The following is a 27,066-nucleotide window of genomic DNA, read 5'->3' as shown; positions in this document are numbered from 1 at the left end:
ACTCAACAAATAGTATTTTCATATAAAGAGAAACAAATCACCAGCACTCACAGAAATGTCCTATAGGTTATTTTCATTAAGGTAGAATTATGCTGCCCCAAGGAGTGCTGGTGATTTTTCCGTTCATTATTCAATCAAGCTTCTTACTTACCCAGAATAATAAGGGTGAGTCCGTTGAACAAGGCACCAATGTAGGTGAGAATCCACATTAGCACAGCAAACTGGAGAGAGAGGGAGGGAGGGAGGGAGAGAGAGAAATGACAGGGGGATTAGCAAAGGAACACACAGACGCATACAATGCCATCTCATATTTACTTCCATCAGTACGACAGGCAAACTGGACTACTTATAGCAGATTATCAATTGTGTTGAAATCCAGGATATTGTCTCAGGGACATAGCTTGAAACAAGAAAATCCTGAAGGTGTGGGGCAATTCAAACACTTTTTTTTGCCTCATATCCCAAAGGAAGGCAGGTAAAATAATAATCACTGCTACCATGGGACCCTTTGTCTCTGGTCGGGTCAGCAGCAGTGGTTTCCACGGTGCCAAATATTGATTTGTGCTCAACATCAGCTGTAAGAACCCCATGAGCTCTCTGCAATGTGGCAGCTGTGCTTTAAGGAGAAACCCTAAGCTGATTTTGTACAGTAGTTTGTTTTCCAGTTCAGGTTAAAAACCACAGCAGGGTAAAAACATGGCAGGCTGATTGTTTAATAATGATGGCGTAAAAACGACACGAACAGCAGCCAATCAAATCAATAGGTGTGTTAGATTTAATTTGTGTTAAAGTGCATTGACAATGCTCTTGACTAACATCTACACTTGCGCAGTGGCACACCCATAGTTCTGGGCACACCTCAATCTAACACACACACATTATTGATTGTATCAGCTGCCCCTGCGTTGCTTACTAGCCTGCCATGTTTTTAATCCGCTGTAGTTTTTAACCTGAACTGGAAAACAAACTACAAAATCACTCTAGTCATGCCCATTAAATCTTTATGCAAGTTACAGTAAATAACATTTAACTAGCTATTGGAGTGCACTAGCTGTTTTTTTTCTATGTTTAGATAAGGGCATGTGGAGAGAGATGATGGGATAGGGCAGAGAAAGAGGAGGCATACAGGACATGACAGGAGTCGGATTTGAACTTGGTCACAAGGAATTCACAAGGAGCATGTGGTCACAAGGAGCAACTAGCTTTTTAAATACTCAATTATGATTGGTCAATTACTGCATTCTGCGGTCTGTTGTTCATAAATAACATAAGGCTACAGTCTACAGTGTTTATGTTGTTATGGAAACGGTTTGCTATGGATACAGTTCTAATCTCAGAATCAAATGGTACTATTTATTTTAACGAAGCATGTAAGCCAATAATAAAACATCACTTTTAAAGGCAGTATCGCGTGTCAAATTATTGATTTAATTTGTAAGTATGTGTTTGTAATGTATGTGCTGTTAACGTACATCATTGCAAAATAAACCCAGACCGGGTGATGGAGTCTTTTAACAATGTTCATCTGAAGTAAAGTATCTACTGTAAGTGCATTTACCGAAGTACTGGATTTCCATTTTTCGATACTTCATACTTCTACTCCAACTCCACTGCATCTCAGAGGCAAATAATGTACTTTTTACTCTGCTACAAATTATTACTCCATTAAGCCCTATTTTATACTTTGTCTATTCGAAAATAGCCCATCTACAAGCTCAGACTGCAGTGCGACGAGCTGCGAGCTTGTAGATCGACTATTTTCGAAAAAGAATATATAACATTTTGAGTATTTTTTTTTGGTACTGCAAGTATACTTTGATGACAATACATTTACTGAAGTGCATTTTTTATACAGGACCTTTACTTGAAACAGCATTTTTACTAGTAAAGAAATCGAGTACTTCTTCCACCACTGAACTATCCTCAAGTGAACTTCTATAAAAAACCCACTATAATCCATACATGTACACGTGCTCCATCTATCTATATACTGTACATTCTATGAGGAGAGTTGATGAGAGCCACCAGTCACACAATCTCTCTCTCTCCAATACAAACATACACATTAATAGCAGCAACAGCTCAGTCATAGTGGCTTGTGGGTTATTAATAATGCACTATTTCCTACAGTATGTAACTTAAGATATTAGTCAGTTTAAACACAGGCCCTCAATGACCCAATAGTGCTGTCCATATACATATTGATTGGTTGTTACAATCAACAGAGCCTATATGCATGAAGATGTATCCATCAAGGACATTGTTAGCTACAACTAAATTGTGAAAAACAGTAAGTGACAAATTATAAACTTTTGACCCCAGTTGAGTGCCATTTTAATCGTCAAGGTTGATCATATCCAAAATCAAACCAGCCACATGAAATGATGAATGAACAAGCTTGTCTGTCAACAAAGCACACTGCTGGCAGTAGCCTGTGTCATACCAAGAATGGTGACCTATTGAAAAAGGCAACCAACAGAGCATGTCGTTTACAAAGTTCATGTAGGCTTGTTTTATCTTAACAAGGAGACATGGCAGCGATTCACAGAAGTGTCAAAGCAAATGAAAACTGTACTAATATGGTAACATTATGGATTTGAAGCCAACAAAACATGATATATTATTTTGATGTTAAACTCAAGGAAACTCTGGCCCAACTCTAGTCTGGAGACCTGTGCTGTGCTGCATATCTTTCTCTCTCTGTCACTCTTACTGTCCTATCTATGAACATATGTCACTGTGGGGCAGAAAACTTGTATCCCCATATTCCATGATTCATCTTTTTACGTTTAAAAATGAATGACCTATTGCAGTGGTTCTCAAACGTTTTAATGTCAAGAACCCCAGCCTGATATGCATTAAGGTCACGGACCCCCATAACTCTGTTACAGACTTACGTTCGTCTGGGTGCTCCCCATCAAAAATGTAGCTGGGGATCCCCTGGAACCCACTCACGGACCAAACTTTGAGAACCACTGCCCTATTGTATACTTTGGCATATGACAGTGTCACGTAGAAGGAGCATAAATAGCAATGCATTCTTCACTCTCTGTGATTACTTTAATACATGGAGAATTTTCAAAGTCATTTTGGGGGTGAAATATTTCTTTACGTCTGTCGAGTAAGACTGTGGGTTTTCATTAATAGTTTTTGACCAATAAAAAGTATTAAGAGCTTGTGACAAAAAAAATAACTACATTGGAACACAGGTCCCTGAAAACTGATTGCTTTGGACATAGAACATTTCCACCCGACAACAGCGATATACAAGTACATCTCCCTTATTGCTGCACAACGTGACATGAATTCTTGTCTTTTGCCAAGCAATCCACAGCCCAGGATGTTGGGTGATAGTAGAGTTTGGAGCAGCGAGGTGTTGACAGGCGTGCAGTGACCTCAACAGCTGCACGTCTCTAAAAGGTTCTTCCTCCGTCAGCTACACACACACCCAACTTTAGACCCCACCCACCACCCCTAGCCCCCCCTCTACCGGCCACCTCCCATCCCGGCTTCACGAGGGCTGAACAGCATGCCTCCAAATGTACCGGTCCTTTTCAGGGCAGCTTGCATCCTTTTTTGGACTAAAGTCTAAATTTTCCAGCCATGGACAAATATTTAAGAGCATCTGGCTGGCCATTTCAAACCCTTTGAAATATGAGATCTCATGGTCATCTTGATGTGTCTGCATGATACTTGGGGGCGTTTCCTCGTGGACATCAATGTTTCGTCTTATCGTCCTATCCTCATGTTGCATATGTCCATGTTCTATCCTTCTGCTTTGAAACTAAACTACCTGGACCTATTATAATAACTATTTATTTCATACATAGACCACAAGCAGTTTAAAGCGTTTTATACCATTAACTCCATGAAGCCTTCAATTAATCTTAAACATTTAAGTTTTTGTCACATTCCTTAACGGTGAATCAAGAATCCAAAGACAAAGAATACTTGATGAATAGAGGTCCAATGGCGTAAGGCACGGGTCCATTTGGTTACATTTGTACAGCCGTCAAGAGTTATAGACCCGTGAGGGTCCATCCATTTGGTTCTTAACGACCCCCTGGAACCTCCCCTAGGATCACTGGGGGTCCCCGGACCCCACTTTAAGAACCACTGCATATAGACCATATTCACACAGCGGCCATTTTGCTATTAAGTTAATGAAATGCCACCCCGTTTCTTCAATGCAAAATGCCAAAATGCTCACAGTGTGAATATGGTCTATAAGCTACATTTAAGCCCCTCAGCTCCTCCTGTACGTCATGACGCATGCTTTAGCAGCGTTATGGCAATCAGTGGGACTAGCAGCTCAATTCTCACAGTTCTACTACTGCAACTCTCTGTATTCCTCTCTCTCCAATAAGTCAATTCAACGGTTACAACTAGTTCAGAACGGTGCAGTGCGGGTCCTGACTGGCTCCAAAGAGACCATATTTCACCAATTCTGGTTAAAATTATATTGATTACATTTGAGGCCATCTCTGGTCTGGCCCCATCCTATATCTCTGAGCTACTCGAGCCATATGTACCAAAACGCTTTGGATAAAGCTCTCCTAGTCATCCCAAATTCCTGACTAAAACTAAAGAAGATCGGGCTTTTGCATTCAGAGCTGGAACACTTTGTAAGGTTTTGTTTATTATCATTATAACTATATTGAAGTGGTTGTGTCAGCGGGGATAATGCAGTGCTGGACAAAGTACTCAACCCCAGTACTTGAGTCCAAGTATAGATACTCCTGGTCAAATATTACTCGACTACAAGTGAAAGAAAGTTGCTCTGTACTCCAGTTCAGCAAGTCTCACCTTAATGGAGTCCACCAGGTCTTCTACCAGGAACAGACGTCTCAGCTCCACTACCAGCTTGTTGAATCTTGCCAGGCCTGCATCACCGTACTTATGAACCAGCTCATCTGACAGAGATATATCCATGTCCAGGTACTGCCTGCAAGACACACAAACATTAGACCATACAATTAGCCATACATCGATTAGTGGAATGTTCTGGGCCGATATACCAATGGTTGACCATATGAACCCTAGCATCCCTATGTAGACAACATGAGGAGACCATGTCAAGCATGCACGAAATCTACTTTAAAACCCACTAGGCCTCCATCCACCCATCGCTGGGCAGTATTATATCGATATCGTGATGAGACTGGAGATCATCTGGGATTTCAGATATCGTAATATTGCGACATGCATCTTTTCGTAGTTTTAACCACTTAGGCCTTATTTTATACTTTCAACTAAAAGCTCACAACGTTTTTGCAATGCATCACATTGTGAGCTTGTATAGTAGGTCTGCTATTTTTGAAAATGTTTAAACACAATGTAAAACCAAATGAAATTATCGCCTAATGATATATTGAGGAGGTATTTTGTTAAAAAAAAGGGTCTCATTTGATTCTGTCCATATTGCCCAGCTCTCCAGCATTCCCTCCCTTCATTTATCCATCCATGGAGTCTGGGGTTTATCCGTTTACAGTCCTGACTGTATCAGAGACACATCATCACTTTTCATAGTTCAAACTAGACAGAGATGTTAACATTAGCTTTACAGTCTACTGGAGGCATTTAACACATCAATTGTCTCAAGTGCCAACAAGTAGCTCAGGAACACATGAAGGGTACAGTAAGTGAACTTGGCATTGGCAGAGATGTAATGCACACGCCTTCCATGCTAATAAAGCACACTGAACTAAGATCATGAAATGTGAAACCTGATGCAGTGAGTGGGTGTGTGTATAGAATATGCCATGGTCAGGCGTAACCTCGATGAGAAACGTAGACAGATGTCATGTGCCTCTGTACAGGATATCGATAACGTATAAGTTAACATGAGGAAGCGTTTAGGATAGAGGAAATGAGACGGTGTAATTTGACACCGGTCGGTGGGTGAGGCTGCAGTCCCCACCCCCGTAGACCTACATGCACCCACAATACCGGCCCTAATTCAGTATACATCTACCATATGCTATATTCTAAAAAATTAACTGCAACCGCATAATGTGGTTGCAGGTGTTTTTTTAATAGCTGTAGTAAGTGAATTTCACAATTCACTGAATTCTGTCATACTGAAACTGAAATTTGAATTGCCCATTAATTCAAATGTTTAAGTTTTTAAACATTTCTTTTCTATAATGACACGCCCGAAAAAGGTTTAAAGTGGATCACCTCGACTGCAGAGGTCAGGGCTATCAATGTCAATGCAAATTATGAAATCCCTCAGTCCTTTTAAGGACTTAACACTAGAGCGCAAGTCCAATCAGCTTAGAGAGCTATGACTTTCTGAGCTCACTTTCCCTGGCTAATCTTAAAATGGGACTAACTGACCCTGAACGTGTTGCAGATTGCCCTGGCTGAGCTCTAAAACCTCAGGCTCAGAATGCCAGCTAACAAAAGCCTTTTTTAAACAGAGAAGTCAACTGTGCACAGGAGCACCACAGCAGCATGCCCTGTAGCCATACAGTCACATCTGTATGGCCAAGTCCTACTGTGCCATTTGTGGAAGGAGCCCCCCACACTAGCGCGGTTTCCTAGACAATAAGTAATATTGTTCCTGCTTTTCTACATACTGCCAACAAGGTTATGAAATCACAGACTGAGGCTTTAACCTTTGCTTTTATGAAATATCCGAGACCATTAGGGTCTTAAGGAAGATGCTTCTAAAATATTGCTAGTTTGACCACTTCAAATGCTCTAATCTTTAAAGAAAAAAACATAAAACCGAAAATAGCCAATCTACAAGCCGACGCAAATGACTGAAATCAGTCGTGGCGACTGAGAACTTTAATCCATGCATACAGTAACAGCTGTGTGGCTACAGTATAACCACACAGTCATCTACTGTTGGTCACTGGGAAATGACCACTAGAACCACAGTGTATACTACTGTTGTAGCGCACTGTGTTTCTAACTTTACACTTGTTGTTAGGGGATTGAAACAAGCAACCTTCTAGTCACAAGTCCCCCCCCCCCCCAGAAACCCGTGATCAGAGATGCCATGGAATTGTGCAACAAAGTGATGAGAAGTACTGTGTGCTTGCCTTCAGTTTTGTACTTTAGCAAACTCAGCACTAGAAAGACAGTGAATAACGCAATACAGTCTTTAAGCTTAAAACTACCTCCGCTACATGACGTGTGTTCTGCACATAGGACAAGTTTATGTTAGGTAGTGTTAGTTTGTTGTGTTTGCGCGAGTGTGTGTGAGACAGACATTGAGTGAGAGAGAGATTACATAATTGTGAAAGCAAAATGTTATATTCTTGTTTTGTTGTATTTCATCAAATCAGTATGATGGAATCACGCAGCAAAAATATGGAATTGGACCATTGACGTATAATGACATGACCAAATTAGGGACACCAGGTTGTAAGTTAAGGATCTAGACTTTAGCATTGAAAAGGCAACTTAAAATCTACCTAAAATGATTGCATGATATGGTTAAAGACAAACATGGCTTATAATTGCAGAATTCATCACAGACTATTGAAACTAATGTTTTTCTTTTCTTTCTTTTATTCCTACAAACTAGGTTTGCTGCGGGTCGAGAGAGTGTCAATAATTGGCAATGGGCGCCAGGTGATCTATTCTCCAAAACTCAGATTTGAAACAAAGTGATGACATTTTCATTTGTTCATTAAAAGATCTGCCTGCTGCCAATGACCAGGTTCTATCCAAGCAGGACTTATTTTCCAGTGCTTAAGCCCAATTGATACCCCGCAGTATGACGGCATCGCTTGCCAAAAAGAACAGATCTACAAGCCTAGCAAACGTGTCCCTTGTGCGATGGAGCATCAAATTAAAGCTTTAGCGACCACCAACCAGCAGGCCCATGTGGTGCTCAATTCTAGCTGTGGGTGACAAGTTTGGCCTAATTCACCAGTAAGAGTTGGAAGGTAACCAACAATCTATCAGAGGAGGTCCTTATTCAAAAAGAATGGATCACCTTTGGCTGCTGGTAACACTAATGTGGCTGCTAAATGATGAGTCCGCCATGTGTACAGTAGTACACACAAAAAGAAAAAAACACTTCATTTCCTAGCTTGTTAAACACAATGTGAAAACACCATATCACATCACAGGGCTACAATAAACCAACGGTAGAACTGGCAGCGGTTCAAGCTGAGGGAGGACACAATGTATTGATGTTTGCTCCTGGCAGTCTGTTCTCCACTGCGGCAGATATGGCCAATACAAACCGCAGTAATCACTTTGTCTGACTTAAAAAGGCATAATAAGTCATGGCTGGGGTTGACGTTTTTATTATAAACAAACACCCAGAAATACAATTAAACTATATAACCAAATTAAGTTATCTACTTCTACTGTATCAACTTGAAATTTTCACCACTTTCAACCTTGCGTCCCAATTTTGGGCATGTCATAATATGATAATAGGCTTCAGGTTTTACAAATTAGTTTTAAATAGCAGATCTACAAGCTCACAACGCAGCAGCACATTGTGGGCTTGTGGTTCCGCATCTTTTTGCAAGTATAATAACAGGACATAAGGGGACCCCGTTTAATCCGTTTTTCCTCCTTGCCTTTGAAGGGCAATACAAAAGGTAGAAGGGTGCGTGTGTGTGGGCATAGGTCAGTGAAGCCACCATGGTCACAGATTGCCTGCCGTCATCATTATGCGTTCGACCTTGTTCCACTTATAACTGCTCACTTGCAATGGGGTGACCTAGGAATTGTTTAGCCACCATTTATATTCTGTGATTGGACTTTATTTAAGACACACTGGATGTCAACAGCAGCTATAGTCTCGCATAGCCAGATTATCAGAGAATTTCAATGAATGATTTAAAACTGCATGGAAACATCTGAGAGATTTAAAAACAAAACTGCATTGCAGAACCAATGCAAACACTTTAGAACAGTCCTTCATATTGGGATGGTATCAGGACTGGTTTCCAAAGCAGTAAGTGTAGTTTTGTTAACACTGGTTTTCTCCGCTGTTCTAGTAGACACTACATTGAATTTAGATTTCCCTAGACGTATTGTTTGTACATTGTTTGTAGATGACTACAGCAGCTAAAAACATCACAAACAGAAATGTATAAACGGTTTGTACATGCATGGTCCACTCTATGGGTTCAAAACAAGGAGAACAAAATCAGACATATAGAAATGTGAATATGTAAAAACCTGAGTTGATCTCAGGGTTAGTTATATATGAGGTAAAACGCTGTAATGGAAGACAAGTGCTTTATAATCTTTTAAAGCCGATGGGTCAAAGTTCCTCCCACTCAAACACTCTGGCAGTGTCATATGAGGACTCACTTGAAGGGGTGGCCATCGTCCGACTTCTGGATGGCCTGCAGGACGCCCTTGTATATTCTGAAGGTGACGGTGACGGACAGGAGGGCCAGGCCGATGTAAGAGGACACGCTGACGATGCTGCATGCTGTCAGGGACAGCAACAGAAGGAGGGCTGCCCCGAATACCACGCCGGTGGTCTTAAGATCGCGCCAGTACAACAGATCCACCACTGGAGGGAGGGAGGGAGGGAGAGAGAGACACAGAGGGAAGTAATTAATAACAATTAATTGAACTGGCAGGTCTGTGTATCAACCACAAGTGCGATTACTACAACGGGAATGCTCTGCAGAGAAGATGGATGGTCATGCTGCGACAACAACTTGTTTGTCAAATCTAGGATTAATCGTTTTGGATTTGATCACAAAATGAGATGACAAATTTGATAATAGATCTGCTGAAATGATTATGTGCCTTATTATAGGGATTACTCATCATTAAAAAAATATTTTAAAACTGTCCTTCCATCACAAAACATCAGCATGTCTGCAGCATTGAGACATCACACACACACACACACACACACACACACACACACACACACACACACAAATGGTATACATTCTAAAAACTAGTTTTCACCAAATAATCAAAATGAATAATCTCAATTAACAAGCGTGTATGCTCATGCTAGCTCAAAATGAATAATCTCAATTAACAAATGTATGCTCATGCTAGTTATTTTTTCTAATAAAAAGGGGGAAAAAGACTTTTAGGATCATCAGTGTAGCCTTGTGAAGCCCTCATTCTGCAATGCAAGCCTCTCTCTGCCAAAGGTTATTTCTGACCTTTTCTCAGCTGTCACTTGTATCCAGAGAGCGAACGCTCAGCGGGAATGCTACAGTGATTCAGCAGGTAGCTCTCTGTCCAGATTCCTCCGCAGGGAGTTATAAGGGTACACTATGTACATATCATAATCTAAACACTCCTTTATTAAAAGGTTAACAGGTCAGAGTGTGAACTTCGCCCTGCATACTGACAGTGTCAGCTACAACGCCTAAAAATGCCAAAGCAAAGAGTCATATTTCAGTCTCTCAGAGAACAACTATGCCTCTTTAACTCATGGAAAGATGACGTATGGTTCAAAAGATGAATGAATACATAAGATAAAATACTGGTAACCCTCAGTCAGTCTCTCAACAGCCCTAATATTATATTCACAAAGTAAAAGCAATCCAGTAGTTGATACAGAACAGAAATCTAGCAGGTCCTCAGTACCAAAGGTAACATGCCATCCTAAAACACGTAAGCTGCAAAAATGATCATCTAGCTAGCCTAATTAACCTATTAAACCTGGGAAAACATCTCTTCGGCTATTCAAAAATAGCAGATATACAAGTTCATACCGCGTCACTTCATTTTAGAAAAATCTTGAAAATGTGCAAATCTTTGAATATATATATTTTTTAAATCAAACATGTTTAACTCAAATGTTTGCTTCTGGGGGTCCCCCTGGAACAAAATATTTTTGAGATGGGGGTCCGTGGCCTAAAACATAATCTTGGGGGTCCTTGACATGAAAAACTTTTTCATGTCTGGGGGGGCCCAGACGTGAAAAATGTATGCTCAAAACTGAGGGGGGGGGGGGGCTTCTCTGTCAAGGGGATAGACGGGACTGGTAACTGGAGAGGGAGTGACTGAGGTTAGGAGGGAGTGACTGAAGTTAGGAGGGGGTTGGGTGGGTAGTCGGTAGTCTCCTGCTAGACAGCTGATCTCGGGTCTAAGGGTACAGCACCTGACTGTGCTTATGTTTCACCAAGAATTCCTGGCAGGTCACTGGACAATATTAGACAAGAACAAGTCCTAGTACGTTTCCTTACTGGTTCTGACGCAGTGTGAACCAAAGACTCGCTGCACCCCTTAACGTGACTTTTATCCGACAAATGTAGCCTAGAGGCTGCCATATTGCACTCTACCACCGGCTAGCCGGCTGAATAACCCACCCCGACTGCGACACACATCTTGGCAGCCTACCAAAAACCCTCCTGAAATGGCTCACCGCCGGGCAATGAATCAGAGCTTACAGGCCTGGAAATCACAAACCCACATTTCTAGCAACGAGTGACTGCTTTTTGAGGGACATGATGGGCTGGTCCAACATCAAACAGATAAATCTTAACCGATACACATTAGAGTAAATGGATGTGTATCGAAACAAAAGCTACCCCAAAATCTTAACCGATACACATTAGAGTAAATGGATGCGTGCCGTCTCTAAATAAAAGCTACCCCAACATCTAATACAGTGGTTCTCAACATGGGGTTTGGGGACCCCAGTAGGGGTCCTTGAGGAGGGTTCCAGGGGGTCCCCAGCTAAATGACTGATGGGTTAATATTCACCACCGTTACATAATACATGTAAATACAACTTGAGAACAGAACAGTTTTTCTGATCAGAGAATAATCATTATCTATATACCTATCTATATATAACAGGACATAGTGTGTAAAGGAATTCTGGACCAAAATGTATCAATCGTGTAATAAAAACAAATCTTAAATAGATTAGGGTACCAGAGATAAAAAAAACATCTTTATCAGATTGAGGGTACCTTAATTTTTTATAAAGGTCGAGTAATAAAACCAATCACTGATCTAATAAATGAAATGCACCCGATCAGCAGCAGCACCACCACCACCACACTCTGGAAGGTTCTGTGCTGCTATGGAGGAAGGGGTGGGTGGGTGCGGTAGTGGGTCAAATAACGAGGGCGTTGATAGCGGCCAACCCAGGCTGACCTCAACGCTGCCACACACCGGCTGCCACGCTGTTTCATCTCCCGCGAACTAGGCGTCGCTTCCCGCGACAAGAGGCCGATCTACAAGCACACACTGTGGGCTTGTAGATAGTCCTCTCGGAGAGCGACACCACCACACCACTGTGTGGGGAACCGACAAACAGCAGCGCTGTTAGGAGGATGAGGAGGGGTGTAGAGCGAGTCTATTCTGTCTACATATGGTAGCAAAAGCATGAGCTAGCAACGCTATAAATAGCACTTTATTATCCAAGCCCTGAGGGCTTGATCCACTATGGTCAACCAGCCCCGCAGCGGGATGATGACGGGTTGGCGTCCGTGTTGTGATCACCTCTGCGGGGGGTGATGATGACGGACGGACAGTGCAGCCTCCATCATCATCATACACCCGCGGCTTGACCCACCCACACACACACACACACACACACACACACACACACCACACACACAGACCAAAGGCTGCGTTTCAATCCCCACAACAAGCCTCCTCCTCCCGTCCCTCAACTAACTACCCCTCCTCCTGAGCCCCGCTCGTTCGAGACACACGACGGTCGGTTAAAAAAAAATTGTAATAAAACTGCGTCATAATAACTAAGCACGCGTTCAAAACGGTTATAAAAAAGAAGAGATTAATATGTTTGGAACAACTAACCCTGTTTGGAATCCATCTTGAGAGGCTCCCTGGTATTATTAAGGCTAGGCTGCTAGCTCCGCCCGGCTAACGTTAGTTAGCACGGTTAGCTCAGAGGAACGGACAAGAGCGAGAGAGGCTGAGAGAGAGAGGCACAGAGAGGAGAGAGAGGAACCTGCAGGCAACGCAGCACTACTGGGCACGATATCACTTCCTGTAGTGGACTTCAAAATAAAATGCATGACTTAGTTTTTTCCTCTCCTTTTTTAACTTAATAATAATAGCTTGAATTTATATGGCACCTTTCATGAACCAAATGATGCAAAAACAATGAACCAACAAACAAAACAAAACAACAAACAACTATTTGTCATAAGCCTGAGGCAATAGACCAATTATTTGTTTACTCTACATTGAGACTGGACACAGGTGATTGTTTCATGCAATCAATTCCCAACCTGTTTCTTTGCGGGCATACTGGTTGCGCACATACTGGTTCTTATCAGTGTGACGTCGTCTGTTAAGGGGTCTATTCAAAGCAGCCTTAAACATAAACATATTATACTTACTCAAGTATATCGTCGCTGTCGGGCAGAAACCTCTTAAATTCATATTTCAACCTTTTCAGTTTTTAGCCGCTTGCTGAAAGCTGCCGGCTCTACAGACAGCACTAGTCCTAGTCCGACACCCAAGTGACACCTAAGTGTCATTGGCTGTCCTGGCTGTCCTTCACACTTCCCGCCAATGGGGAGACGGTCCTTTGCAGCACCCGCCTCTCCTCCTTTGACACCTATTTGTCATTGGCTGTCCTGGCTGTCCTTCACACTTCCCCCCGTTTAAGCCAATGGGGAGACGGCCCTTTGCAGCACCCGCCTCTCCTTTGCAGCAGAGAGAGAGAAAGGGAGAGAGCCTCAGGCAGGAGGGTTAGCCTAAATGCTAGCGTGCTTCATTACACCTAGTTTGGCTTTTAAGTTATTATTTGGCCATGTTCACACTGACTTCAATCTTAGCTATTGTTGGGAAGACCCATGTGGTGTCACAAAATGTTGCCACCACTTATATAAAAAACATTAGAGCGTTTAGCGTCGCAGATTCTGTGACGCTGGCGAGAGAAACAAGCAATCCGAAAAACAAGTAATCAGGTCTATGAAAAGATTGGGGCAAAAAAAGCCTGCCGCAAGCGGCTATATTATGACTTTAGTAATTTCTTGTTTTGGTACATTAATGTCCTACTTGATCATATTACAACGTCACACAAAAGCATCAAAAGTAGCAGATCTGCAAGCTCGAAACAGTGCGCGAAGCGACGCGTTTTGAGCTTGTCGATCTGCTACTTTTGAATTTGAATCCTAAAAAGTAACAGTTTGACATGAGGTTTCCACCGACAAGACGATTTACTGCTTTTAAAAGATGAAATAAGACAATCTGTTACAAATGCTTTTCCTTAATACTTCTAGCCATAGGCAATAAAAACACCCATTAGCTGACTTCTCAACCCTTTTGTTCTTTTTCCAAATGCTCGTCTTGCATACCGTTTTATTTCCTAATAATTATTGTCGTCGGATTAAAAAGACATTCAGCATGACTCTAATTTTCTACCTGCAAATTCTACCTTCTAATACAAGATTACAGGATATAGGATATATTGAATGTGAAAACTATTGTACAAAACAAATACAATTGTGTGTGTGTGTGTGTGTGTGTGTGTGTGTGTGTGTGTGTGTGTGTGTGTGTGTGTGTGTGTGTGTGTGTGCGTGTGCATACGTGTGTGTGTGTGTGTGTGCATTCGCACAGAGACAGAGGGAATAAGAGGAAGACAAAGCATATTTTTTGACAGAATTACATTTAAGATCTATACTTAAATTCAGAGCAGTATAACAAAATACCACAGGAAAGCAAGGTCAGAGTATACACTAAGGTCAGAGTATACACATGTACACAATGTTAATTTTTAAACTGAGGTGGACAATCAACATGGAAATGTCTGTAAAATGCTGCATGTTATCAGCCAGGTGTGACAGTAACTGGGTGTGGGTTGGCGTTACACAACTGGCATTGCTCGTTCCACAAATTCCACAAGTATTGTTGGAGCTGCAGATATGTGGTTAGTTTATGCTTTTTTTTGAGTCACAACACTGTGGCCAATGGAGATCCAACAACCAAAAGCAGTGAAGAGCTTATCAGAAGACTTTCAACCTGTCATCCCTATTATGGGCATTTAATATGCCCATATGAAATGCCCAATAATGGTCAAAAATGGCAAAAAAGTAGCACATCTAACAGGCCCAGAACACATCATGGTGCCAGCCACGTGTTGTGTCCTTGTAGATCGGCTATTTTCGCTATTTGTCATAAATCAAATTATATAGGGCTTAAAGGAGGAGTTCACCCAAAAAAATGACTTGTTTTCTATCAATTGCACACCCTATGAAGCCTTGAATCCATGGATTCTTTTTTGTTTTTGACGCATTCCTAAGCTAATAATTTGATTCCCGTCTCCTACCGGCTAATGTATCCGGTAGGAGACACAAAGTAGATTATTTGTGTCTCCTACCGGAAATACACACAGTCATCAAATTATTGTCTTAGGAATGCCACAAAAACTAAAATAAATCCATGAAATCAAGGCTTCATGGGGTGTGTAATTGATAGAAAATAAGTCATTTTTTGGGTGAACTCCTCCTTTAAGTGGTTTTGAACTAGCAGAAATAGTAAGAACGGCCCCATGTGGATGTACTGGTGAAGGAAGCGTACAGTAACAGACATGTTTGCTGAGATTGCTGAACAGACACACACACACGCTTGTTCATTTTTGTAGCGTTGGCTGCATTTCAAAAAGACCCCCACCCTCCTCAATGCAGAGTTGCTCAATGCAGAGTTGCGGACAGTTGCACGTTGTACCATAGACATTCCACAATATTGTACAATAAAGTTTCTTTTTAATTATTACCCAATAATATTGTACAATAAGGGTTGTTTTTAATTATTACCCAATCTATCAAATGCAGCAGTATATGGGTAAAAGAGCAAGGGGTGTGTGAGTCATCCCAGTCATGTACTGTATGTGTGTGAGAGGTCACACAATCCTCCATCCTGAAGCTAGACAGCTGTTACGTACTGCTGAGTAAGCTATACATTTAAAGTCCAGATGAAATGGCATTTTTTAGGGTATAACTTCCGTATCATGATGTATGTCTGAGTGAAAAGTGATAGGCAGGCGGGACAATAACGTTCAGAGGAATCAGATTTGAGCGTGCCTGCCTGTCATAATAAGCAAGGATAATTTACTATCAAAAGTTGCAAGATTGATTGACGGGTGGATGTTAAGATATTATTTGGTTCAAGCTGCTCTCTCTCTCTCTCTCACACACACACATCCAAAATCTGCTTAGTCACAGTATATGACTCAGCGTCGTAGCAACACACACACACACACACACACACACCTGAACAACACAAACACCCCTTTCATTGTGGTGTAGAATAACAAACGCGCCCTGCCAGATAACTCCATAGAAGTCATTAGGCTGAATAAATGGCAGGTCATCCAGTCAAATAGATTTGACACTGGGTCATCAAGCCCGGCGTTGAGAGGGAGAGAGAGCGAGGGTGATACAATAAGCTCTCTGTGTTGCAATGTGTTCCACAGTCTCAACTGATGCAACCTCTATACCAGACACATGACAACCAGGCCACACTATATCAACCTGGGCTGGGAAATATAATTTAATCACAACAAGTCTGTTGCATTTTGCGGTCTGATGAAGTTATATCAATAAGGATGTTTAGTCAAGTCTATCAAATAGTTTTGTTTCGTTAAATGATGGGTTTGTTTTGTTTTTAGGATTCGTTTTAGGATCACAAAATACTTATGTCCTTAAATCAGCAACTGGATGTTGAGATGTGTGAGGTAACACAGATCTTTGACACGCTTTTTCTCAGCTTCTTGAAGATGATTTGAATGTTGTCAAACCTCAAATCAACTATTTTCAAATTTCTGTCACATGTCTGACACATCGTACAAAAACCACCCCATTTGTTATATTGTATTAACATACTCTACCATACAGATTGGAGAAAATAAAATTGTATTAAAAAAAAGTTAGGATAATACAGCTTTATGTACGATGCCACTTGAAAGTCATGTTGCTCATATTTAACCTAGACATAACTAGACAGATGTGAAACAACCCGTTAGCCAAATTACATACTGTACTTTACTGTACAGTGGCTAGAGCCATATGAAATCCGTGTTAACGGAATCGCGGACGGAATCGCGGAAATGACCAATAAAAATGGAATTGGAATAAAACACGGAATATTGCAGAATTTGGAAAAAAAAAAAATTCGCGGTAAAATATTTTTTTTTACCGCGAATTTTTACAAATCCACGGGACACCACCATTTTGCATGGCCACATCCTACTTTATAAACAGTAAAATCCACGTAGAAATAGTCTTAGAAAGACGATAGAAACAATAATACACGCGCGACGCCATTTTGCGCATGCTCAGACCGAAGTCACCGAATTATTTTGGGAACATTTTTGCGTATAACACAACAAGGGCCATGTATGGACTGTTATATCTTGAACATTTATTCATTTCCACTTACCAGACACTTTTTTTTATGGTAAAAATGAGCATAAAAAGCAAAATACAGAATTCAGAAATATTAAAATGGAAAAAACAGAATTTGGGAAAAAATAAAACGGAATTGGGAAAAAAATAAAACGGATTTCATATGGCTCTAACAGTGGCTCCCAACCCTGGTACTCATGGCACTAGGGATGCCCCATATCAGTATCAGTCATCATATCTACATCAGCCGTCAATTCATTACTCTGCACAGTAAAACACAGTCATTTAGTCTAACGGTCTATTTGTAAAGGGATATGTATAGCTTGCGGTCTGTACGTACAGTACAGTGATATGTACGTACATATCGTACTATACGTATATAGTCTATAAGTAGAGCGATATGGACATTTACCGATTACAGTCTAGGTTGTAATTGATATGTATGTACTATAATGTCTGGTACAGGTGTGCTTCCTCTGGGTGCCTGCATGGCTCTGGGTGTTCAGCTACAATAAGTACCAATAAGTATCAAACTAATCGATCAACTGATTATGGAAAAAAAAACAGATTCTATTAAAATAATCAATTTAACTTTTTTTGTTGAAATGTATAAAACAAAAAAATATGAAAAAATAGGCTTCAAGATTATTCAATTAATCGATTATTCAATTAATTGAAAAAGTAATCGGTACAATAATCTCTAAGAAAATAGATAGCTGCATCCCTAGTTAAGTGTGACAACTGGTCCTAGTTAAGTGTGACGACTGGTGTATGTAGTACGTACATTGTCATGTTGCACTTATTGCATAAACGGCCACATGCTCCGGTGAGCCAACGCGCTGGGTTTCCCCTCACTGTTGCTCGTCTAGCGCTTGAACCCAGCCTGCAGCATATGCTGGGTTCACGGGGTCATGCAGTGACACGCACAGATATAGGTTACAACAGTGGCTCCTCAACCTTTTCAGCTGCACACCCCAAAAATAGGAGCCGTGTCACAGGCACATGCACGCAGAAGAGCGGCCAACTTTGACACCAAATGATGACTCCTGCAGTCCTTCAGGCAGCCAGCTTTACTTGGTCCAACCCCATGAACCCTAGTGTCCCTATACTGGGGGTGAACATCGGCGAAAGTAGCCGATCTACAAGCTCACACAATGCCTCACAACAGCGCAACGCATCGTGTGAGCTTGTAGATGTAGAATGGCTATTTTTGCAGGTAAGATTTGGTGTGGAGAGACAAATAGGGGGTCTAGTATAGACCCCTGGGGGAGTCCGGTTAACAAGTACTGTATATAAGGTGGTTAATAATGTATGTTTTTGATTGCAGGAATGGAGACTCTGCTCAACCCTATTAAATAAGTCATGATAAACTTTACAGTGCACATTTCAATAATGCATCTAAAACTGTTTTACAATATTGAAAATCTACGCCAATAATAGAAAAATGACATGAAGTGCTAAGTGTATAAACTTGGACACACTATACATTAGTGGTAGGGGATACTAGGGGATGTGTAAGTGACAGAAATAGATCGATGTCTCAAACAGCAGTAACTCAAGCTCTTGATATTAAAAATCACTAGAACTCACTGTACGTACAAACCTGGTGCCACATGACTCGTTCCGATGGGACGATCTAAAATATTATATTACAGAGAATTCAATACTGATACTGCTCTTGCAATGCCACACCTCCACTGAAAAAAAATGGACATTTCACTTTAAAAAGTAGAAACTGCAGGTTTAGGTAAGTGATTGAAGACTAGACTTTGTAATGCCACTCAGAATGTAAGACCAATTTACCAATATCAAAAAGCACGCAATGACAAAAGTACAGTCACATTTCTCACCTGCTCATTGACACACACACACACACACGTCTGAGCTTGTGAGCTACCGCTTGGTAATAAGGGTTTAGTGGATTAATAATCACGCAGACCAATTGTCCCTCCAGCCTTTAGGATACCTGTCTGCAAGGAAGTAGCCAATCGGGTGCAAGCTATTTGTCCAGCATATGGGATCTTTTGCCATTGGCTGTTAACTATTTTGCATATTAGTTGACAATAGAAGCATGCAATACTTTGACTTTCAAGCAAATCTCTTAGTTACACCAACATTGTCTTGTCAACATAGTTTTGTTGTCATTAGGGGGGAGGGAGAGAGCCAGAGATACTGTAAATTATTGTCAAAACATTTAAAACATTCCAAATGTTCAAAAATACTGTGAATAGCAGATCTGCAAGCTCAGTGTGTATGCTTGTAGATCAGCTATTTTTACTATTTAAAAATATAAGGCTGGAGTGATTTTTATAATAATAGTCCGTTTTAAAATACTAATATTAATACATCATATATCAACCACATACAATGCAACCAACCCCTGATGCTTCTATTAGGGGGTCTCTTGCATACTGTGAGCACAGTGTGACTCAGCTACAGCAGTTAGTATAGCATTATCACCAATTCACCATGGTAATGGACCAAACAATTGTAGTAAATATGTCTTAATGTCGTCTCTAAACTTCTCTGAATAGCACATTCAAAGAACAAGCCACCGAGACACTAGGAGAGATTGTTATGCTGAATTAGTTTATCCTTTCATACTGTTGAATACCATAAATTAACTGCAACATGATAAATTGCATATTAAAATGATATCTGAGAATACAACATATTGACCAACACAAAATCTATGAACATAATATCACACAGACTGTGAGCCAGTATGTGCGAGCCAATGATTAAATGTCACCATGCTCAGACCAAACACCTGCACGTGTGACTGTGTGTGTGTGCTCGCACACAGACACACACACACACACACACACACAGCCACCTTTGCTCAATCAGTAATCGTCCAAAGGTTTCTGCAGGGCTACTAGAGCTGGCAGCTACCTCAGTTCCCTTAGCAACAAGCTCCATGGACATTCCAGAACATTCCAGAACGACGACAATGCTTTCAATACTCATAGGAATTCTAAAATGCAAAGTTCTGCAGTCACATTTCAAAATAAGGGCCACAGTCACAGCCATGAAACCATGAAGGCATGAGTCACAGAGGAGGGTGTTGCGCATGAACAGCCAGACAGTGACCTACCAGCGACCCAGCAGTGCTGACATTTCCCATACAATTAACAATTAACCAACAATATCTGTCACTGCTGCAGCCTAATGTCAACAGCCTGCTTTTACAGTTACCACAATCGATCCGACAAAACAGCCGTGTTATCAGCACAACAGAGGCTGCCTACCAGCAGAGCAATCTGAAAAAATAAAGACACCTTAGTCAAGCGTGTCAAAAAGACAGAGCCGTGTGCGTAGTAGCAGCAGTACCGTGATCTTTCCAGGTTTTGGGCGAAGGCGCGACATGGCTCTTCTTGTCCACTCCGTTAGTGACGCCGTTACCGTTGGTCTCCATTCTTGTCAGGAGTTGGCAAATACAAGATTCCACACAGGGAGAGAGAGAGACAGAGAGCTGTAGAGTGCTGTGCTGTGGTGTAGTGTGCTGTGCTGTGGTGGCGAGCTGTGCTTTGGTGAGCTGTGGCGTGGTGCGCTGTGCTGTGGTGCCCTGTGATGTTGGAGGGAGGGTGTAGTGTGGGGAGTGAAAGTGGAGGAGGGGGGGGGGGGGGGGGGGGGGGCGGACACCAACCCAAACCTTCCCCTGGAGAGACGACTGCAGTAAGCGAATCTCACTGTCCCACACACACACACACACACACACAGCTGTCATTTGCTTTCTCTCCCACTCATAAACCCAGTGAATCTCTAACTATCCCTCTATTAATATAGAGACCCCACAATATTGGCTCAACGGAAATGCAGCTTTGCTTCTTTATACAGAACCAAACAAAGCCAGCCTAATACCACCCCCCAGTGGGGGTGCTTTTACATAGCATGCCAGCGTTCCAGAATGAAGAGGTGCGACGTCAACCACTGAAGCCCCATCTACTTCATCGTACGATGATCAGCGGAAATAGCCAATCTGCAAGCTCACAACAATGAGTCGCATCTTAACGTATTGTCACTATTAAACTTTTTGGCTATCGCAATTTGTCCCCAAAATGGGGGCACCAGGGTTAAAGTGGTTAAAACAACATCATCAGCGTCTGTTGAGATGCTTTTGTGCACATTTAAATACCACTCTTAGTTCAAACACAAGCAAAGTTGCTGTGCATCACGTTACGACGGCGAATTCGTGCGAGCGGCGTGTTGTGTGCGATCAATACGTTGGGAGGAGAAATGGAAGAGAAGGTGTGCGGAGCGGACCGTAGATGCTGTAGACAGATATGTTTGGTTCTGATTAATGCTGGTCTCTGAAAGAAGAATGTGGGAGAGAGAGAGAGAGCACATTAAGTGCCTGCTGTCCCTTTTACACATAATGTCAATTCAGCTCTGATCACCACTGCTAGCTTTAATGGGGGAACAACATATTCCCTCCGTACCGCCTATACCACTGTTTCCCAAACAGTGGGTCGGGACCCATTTGTGGGTCACGGACCATTTTGTACGGGTTACAAGTAAATATCCCTTTATTTTTTGTTTCCTACATCTTGTTTTTAATTATTTAAAAACATTTTCTAAAACCCCACCATTTTTGAAAATAATTTAATAAATAAATATATATATTTTTTAAAAATCCATAAATTAGAAGCACTGGCTGTTTAAATGAGACAATAGAAGCCAAACGAGTTGAGGATAGTTTTTTTTCTCTGGGCCTTGAAACATAATGATGAATAGGTGAGCCTCTACACGTTGCGTCTGTCTATATCCATCTGTCTGTCCGTAACCTTCCATCACTGTCAATCATTCTCCATCTGTCTCAATCCGTCTTGTAGTCTGTCTCACTCGGTCTATCCTAGATTCCCGTGTCTCAATCCATCAGTCCCTACCAACCTGTATTTATCTGTCTGTTCATCAAAGTCTGTCTCCATCCGTCTGTCTGTCACTCTGTCATGAAACATGATAAGGTAGAGAGACACAGCAGGGAACTAATGATGTTAGATGTTGCCAGTGCTTTATTCTGTTTGTATGAGAGAACTTCCAATGTATGAAATCTACTGCATGAATAAAGACTCGATAATTTAAAAATGATCCTATTTCCTTGTCTGGAATCGACATATATAGCCTGGTTTGTGCACAAATCTGACTCTTTTAAGTTCAGACTCTATAATACCCGATTTATACTTAGGTTTGGGCGCAGAGCTTGCACACCGCAAATAACGTTTTGTGAGCTTGTAGATCAGCTTTTTTTACAGTTTGAACAAAGCCCCGCCCGTAAACTAAGCATAACTCAGGCTTAAGGTCCTGGGTGCTGAGCTGACAGGGGTTCTAAGTAGGGGTGTGCCGATATATCGTCCCGCGATATATCGCGATACGTTTTCGCGACGATATGTATCGTTTTTGAAAAAAATAAATATCGTTTTTGAAAAATTTTTTTTTTTTTTTTTTTTTTTTTTTTACAATCATAATAATCAGGCATGCAAACGGCCCCGAAGTGAAAAGAGTGACAACATGTTTTTTTTTCGGGTCAGGTGTCATACTATTTGGATTCAAAACGGCTATTGTAGCTGAAAAGCTACAAATTTGCATGTCTGAATAATGCAAAAACAGAATTATTTGTTTGCATTTTCTTTTTTTCTCCTCCATATATTTTCATAATAAAAAAAGTGCGTATCGTATCGAAATCGTATCGAAGTTGTGAGCCAAATATCGTATCGTATCGTTTGGTGAAATTAGTGTATCGGCACACCCCTAGTTCTAAGAGAGGGCTTTTAGGCTTGTAATCAAAACATTCATTGGGCAGATAGCTTAAATATACAAAGAAATTACTGACAAATGTAATAATCTTATGTTAACTTCCTAAAAAAATAAAAAATTAAATGGGTTAATGGCAATCTACAAGCTTACAACGCGTCAATATGTAGATCTGCTATTTTTAATATTTGAATAAAATGTATGTATGAAAAAAACAACGTGGAGATGATTATGACCACTGTGCAAAATAATTGCATTTATCTCAAATAATTGCAATAGACGATTATGTAATAATTGTGACAGGCCTACCCCCCCCCCCCCTCACACACACACACACACTTGACATCTTCTGACAGACATAAAGCACATGGGAGGGTTTAAAAAATGAACTTCAACGTAAGCATATGAATCCAGTAATAGGTTCTACTACCTCTGCCTTTTACAGCAGACGGCTCCAATTACCTAAATGGAACTGGAACGCGGCCAAGTCTGACACAGATGCTAAATCAGCTCTAAATGGACACTACAGATGGCTTATGAATGGAAATACTACTTGAACACATTGGGTAAATGTGAATTAAACTGAACTGGACAGTTTAAAACGCAAATCATAATGATTGTCCATCAATGAAGTGGTAGGTTAAAACACTACCTCTACCGGCAGCGATGTCTCTCCTTTGATTGATTGAATACTTTACAGTAGTGCGAACAATGATGCTAAAAGGATAACACAAAAAGCCCTAACGGCTTGTTTCCATTGTGGTCCTGAGAGGGGTACCGTGTCTCTCAGCTTTCCTACAGTCTGTCTCTCCCACCCACACTGTCTCCTACTCTTGTCTCCCCCTCAACTTTCCTACTTTCTATTTCTCCTAAACACTGTATCTCTATGAAGACAAATATTACAGGGAAGAGCATTTGATTTTTGTTTAGATATAACTTGTAGCAAACACACTTAAATAGCTATGGGGAATTGTGATATTAACTATCATGCATTAAATAACACTCGATAAGAACTGGATGTAATGTACTATGCAGCATGTGAATCAAGAGCTGTAATCACAGAGTAAGTCCACTAGAGGGCAGCTGTCTCCTTTCATAAAGACTTCAGCTTCACGTCTCTCATCACTGTTCACACACATTTACACCTGGTTCTTTTGTATGATCACTTTAAACCAGTGGTTCTCAAACTTTTTCCCCAAATTGATATGCATTCGGCTGCGGACCGCCATCTCAAAAATATTTTGTGCCAGGGACCTCCAGAAACAAAGATTTCAGTAACATAAAATTGCTTTAGAAAATATATATATATTAAAAGATTTGCACAATAGATGTTTGAATAGCAAGTATAAATACTATAAAATCTGGTTAAGGTGATTGTGATGCTATATTAACTCATTTTGCTGAGAACCACTGCTTTTAACACAATAATTCACTCTTCGTTCACTAGACACAGGCATTGTTTTCTCTATTAAACAAAACTGTCATCTTTATGTCCTGTCCCAACCAAACACTAAAATCAGTGTTAATTGTATCCAATTAAACTCTCCCAGAATTAAAGCAACACTAAGAACTTTACATTCAATGGGGCCAACCTTAAGCTGCACAGAGAGAGAGGAGAGAGAGAATGTGACTCATCACATTGGTGTCTTGCCCATAATGTTTAGCACTCTCCGATTAACTAATTCTTCTGTAAAGAAAGCGACAGAACCTTGTGTCATTCCTGCTTTAAATTCTGACACAACAAATATCAGAAGGTTTTCATGGCCTTGAGTTGTAACTGGATGATGAAACAGTGAGTTGATACAGGCAGAGTGACACACACACACACACACACACACACACACACACACACACACACACACACACACTTTTGCAATCTCATAGTGGCTCAACTAATGAATATTGACATATTTGATATACTTTAAGGTCATATCAGTGGCTCCCAGGGGTCCTTGTGGGTGTTCCAAGGGGGTCCCCAGCCAAATGATAGTTCAGAACCAAATGGACCCTCACAGGTCTGTACCTCAGAGAGTGTACACATGGAACCATATGGACCCACAGTTGTACCCTCTCAGGGCTAAATTAACACTTTACTGTGTGAATTGGGGTTCCTTTTTTCCCTCTACACCAAGGGCCCCAAAGGCACCCCTTATGCCTAAACGTTTTTGGAATATTTCTACTATTTTGAAACTAAAACTAAAATAGTTCAAACTGACGATCTACAAGCTCACAACATGTTGATGTAGATCTGCTATTTTCAGTATTTTAAAATATTTTCAAATAGTAAAAAATGACAAAAAAGTTTAGGCGTAAGGCAAGATAGGACCCCAAATCTCTTTGCCAAAAACAGCTGATCTACAAGCTCACAACGCGTTGCAGTAGATCGGCAGTTTTTTGCAAATGCCCCCCCGAATAGGGATGCTAGTGTTCACATGTTTTTCTTAACGTTGCAGAGTTTCAGCTCCAGTCTAACAAACGAGTAGGTGCTGACTGGGTGCAAGGAGGGCTACAGTTTGATGGGACGCCAGTGTCGCAATGCAGCGACGACACGTTTTAGTTTTTTTTTAATGGGAGATTCCTCAAACACACAACTTGGCAGCCAATGCTAAAGAGCAGAGTCCCACTGCTCTACTTATGACGACTGCCTGCAACCCCGCAGATGCTGTGTGTGTGTGTGTGTGTGTGTGTGTGTGTGTGTGTGTGTGTGTGTGTGTGTGTGCGTGCGCATGTGTGTGTGATAATGGGTCAATATTGGTTTGAATAAAACATAGTCATCCACTAAAGTAAAGACTCAGCTGAAATGTCATTAGAGAGAGGGGGGGGGGGGGGAGAGGCAGACAGAGAGAGAGAGGAGCCACGTCAGCAATCTAATCACTTCCTGAAAGGCCAGCTGAAGCAGGCAGGTCTGGCTTTTTTTGTTCTAAATCATAAACAGACACATCTAGGGGAGTATTATCAGTGTACACTGGATGTCTACCAAACCTATATACATTTTATTCAATCAACTCTTAAACTGTGAACATATGGATATAATAGGGCTGAGTGATAAAAATCTAATTATTTTTACAATAATTTTCAACCAAATACCTCAATATCGATAGTGGCGATTATATCGTACGATAATATTTTTTCTCCCCTTGCAATATTTTGCATTTTCACGATATTTATCTGTGGAACCGAGTCAAACTAAATGCAATACCTACAATTCCAAGTGCTTCTAAGGGTGGGGGGTAGTGATGGGTCGGTCATCATGATCGATTCGTTCATAAGAACTAGTTCTTTACTGTGAACGTGAATGAACCCGTTCACTTCTTCAAACTGTTACGTTCACAATTTCGTTCAATAAACATTGTATATGTCCGCTTTTATCCTGTAATGTCAGCTACACAAACAGTTTATGAAAACATCACACACTTTATCAGATTACACAGACCATAGCTTTTGAACCTACTTTAAGTCAGCAGTGATAGACTTCCCGTCTATTCTAACCAAGAACAGGGTGGAGATGACAGCTCCTGTGAGCATGTCCAGAGGGGGGTGGTGTTTAGGGTGTGGTCTATATGGTGGTGTCAGGTTTCAGCCAGACACCTCTGGTTATTTCCAGTGGAGCAGAGCAGAGCTAAAATCAGTATACACGGTAATCTAATATTGAATTCCAAAGAGCAAAAAGGCTTATAGGGGATATCGACAAGTGAGAGAGAGATAGGGTGTGTGCGTGTGTAAAATGGAGTCTGCACCCCATAGCAGGGATAGCAGGGTGCTAAACATAGACTTGATTAAAAAAAAATGACTTACTCTATCATATTTTCTATTAATGGTTTTAAAGCTGAGCAAGAGGGGGCTTTGATGTGTGAACAGTCACAGTCTACTTACCCCATCACAAGATTAAACAGAGCAATACAACATATTTTAGTGATGAATGAGACACTATTCTACTGAATGAGAATGTACACCACACAATCGGAAATCTCAGGCCACAACGAAGCAAGGACAACACAATAAAAACAAAATGCAA

At 41.1% G+C, this 27,066-nt stretch overlaps 1 protein-coding gene across 1 annotated transcript in view; it reads right to left on the bottom strand.

Annotated features, from left to right (window-relative positions):
- LOC311058558 (uncharacterized protein) overlaps window positions 1-27,066 on the bottom strand; it is a 48,051-nt gene that overhangs the window by 2,476 nt on the left and 18,509 nt on the right. Inside the window, exons 4-8 of the mRNA XM_084076021.1 lie at window positions 26,541-26,566; window positions 20,631-20,865; window positions 9,295-9,502; window positions 4,807-4,945; window positions 152-221 (exon numbers count right to left, since the gene is read on the bottom strand). Of these exons, the coding sequence (XP_083932147.1) occupies window positions 152-221; window positions 4,807-4,945; window positions 9,295-9,502; window positions 20,631-20,865; window positions 26,541-26,566 (678 nt within the window). The remainder of the gene's footprint in view (window positions 1-151; window positions 222-4,806; window positions 4,946-9,294; window positions 9,503-20,630; window positions 20,866-26,540; window positions 26,567-27,066) is intronic.

This window comes from Gymnoscopelus microlampas (genome assembly GCF_963454915.1).
Source record: "Gymnoscopelus microlampas genome assembly, chromosome: 13".
Classification (NCBI taxonomy): domain Eukaryota; kingdom Metazoa; phylum Chordata; class Actinopteri; order Myctophiformes; family Myctophidae; genus Gymnoscopelus; species Gymnoscopelus microlampas.
Note: the sequence above shows the minus strand (reverse complement) of the source record. Positions and strands in the feature narration are given on the sequence as shown.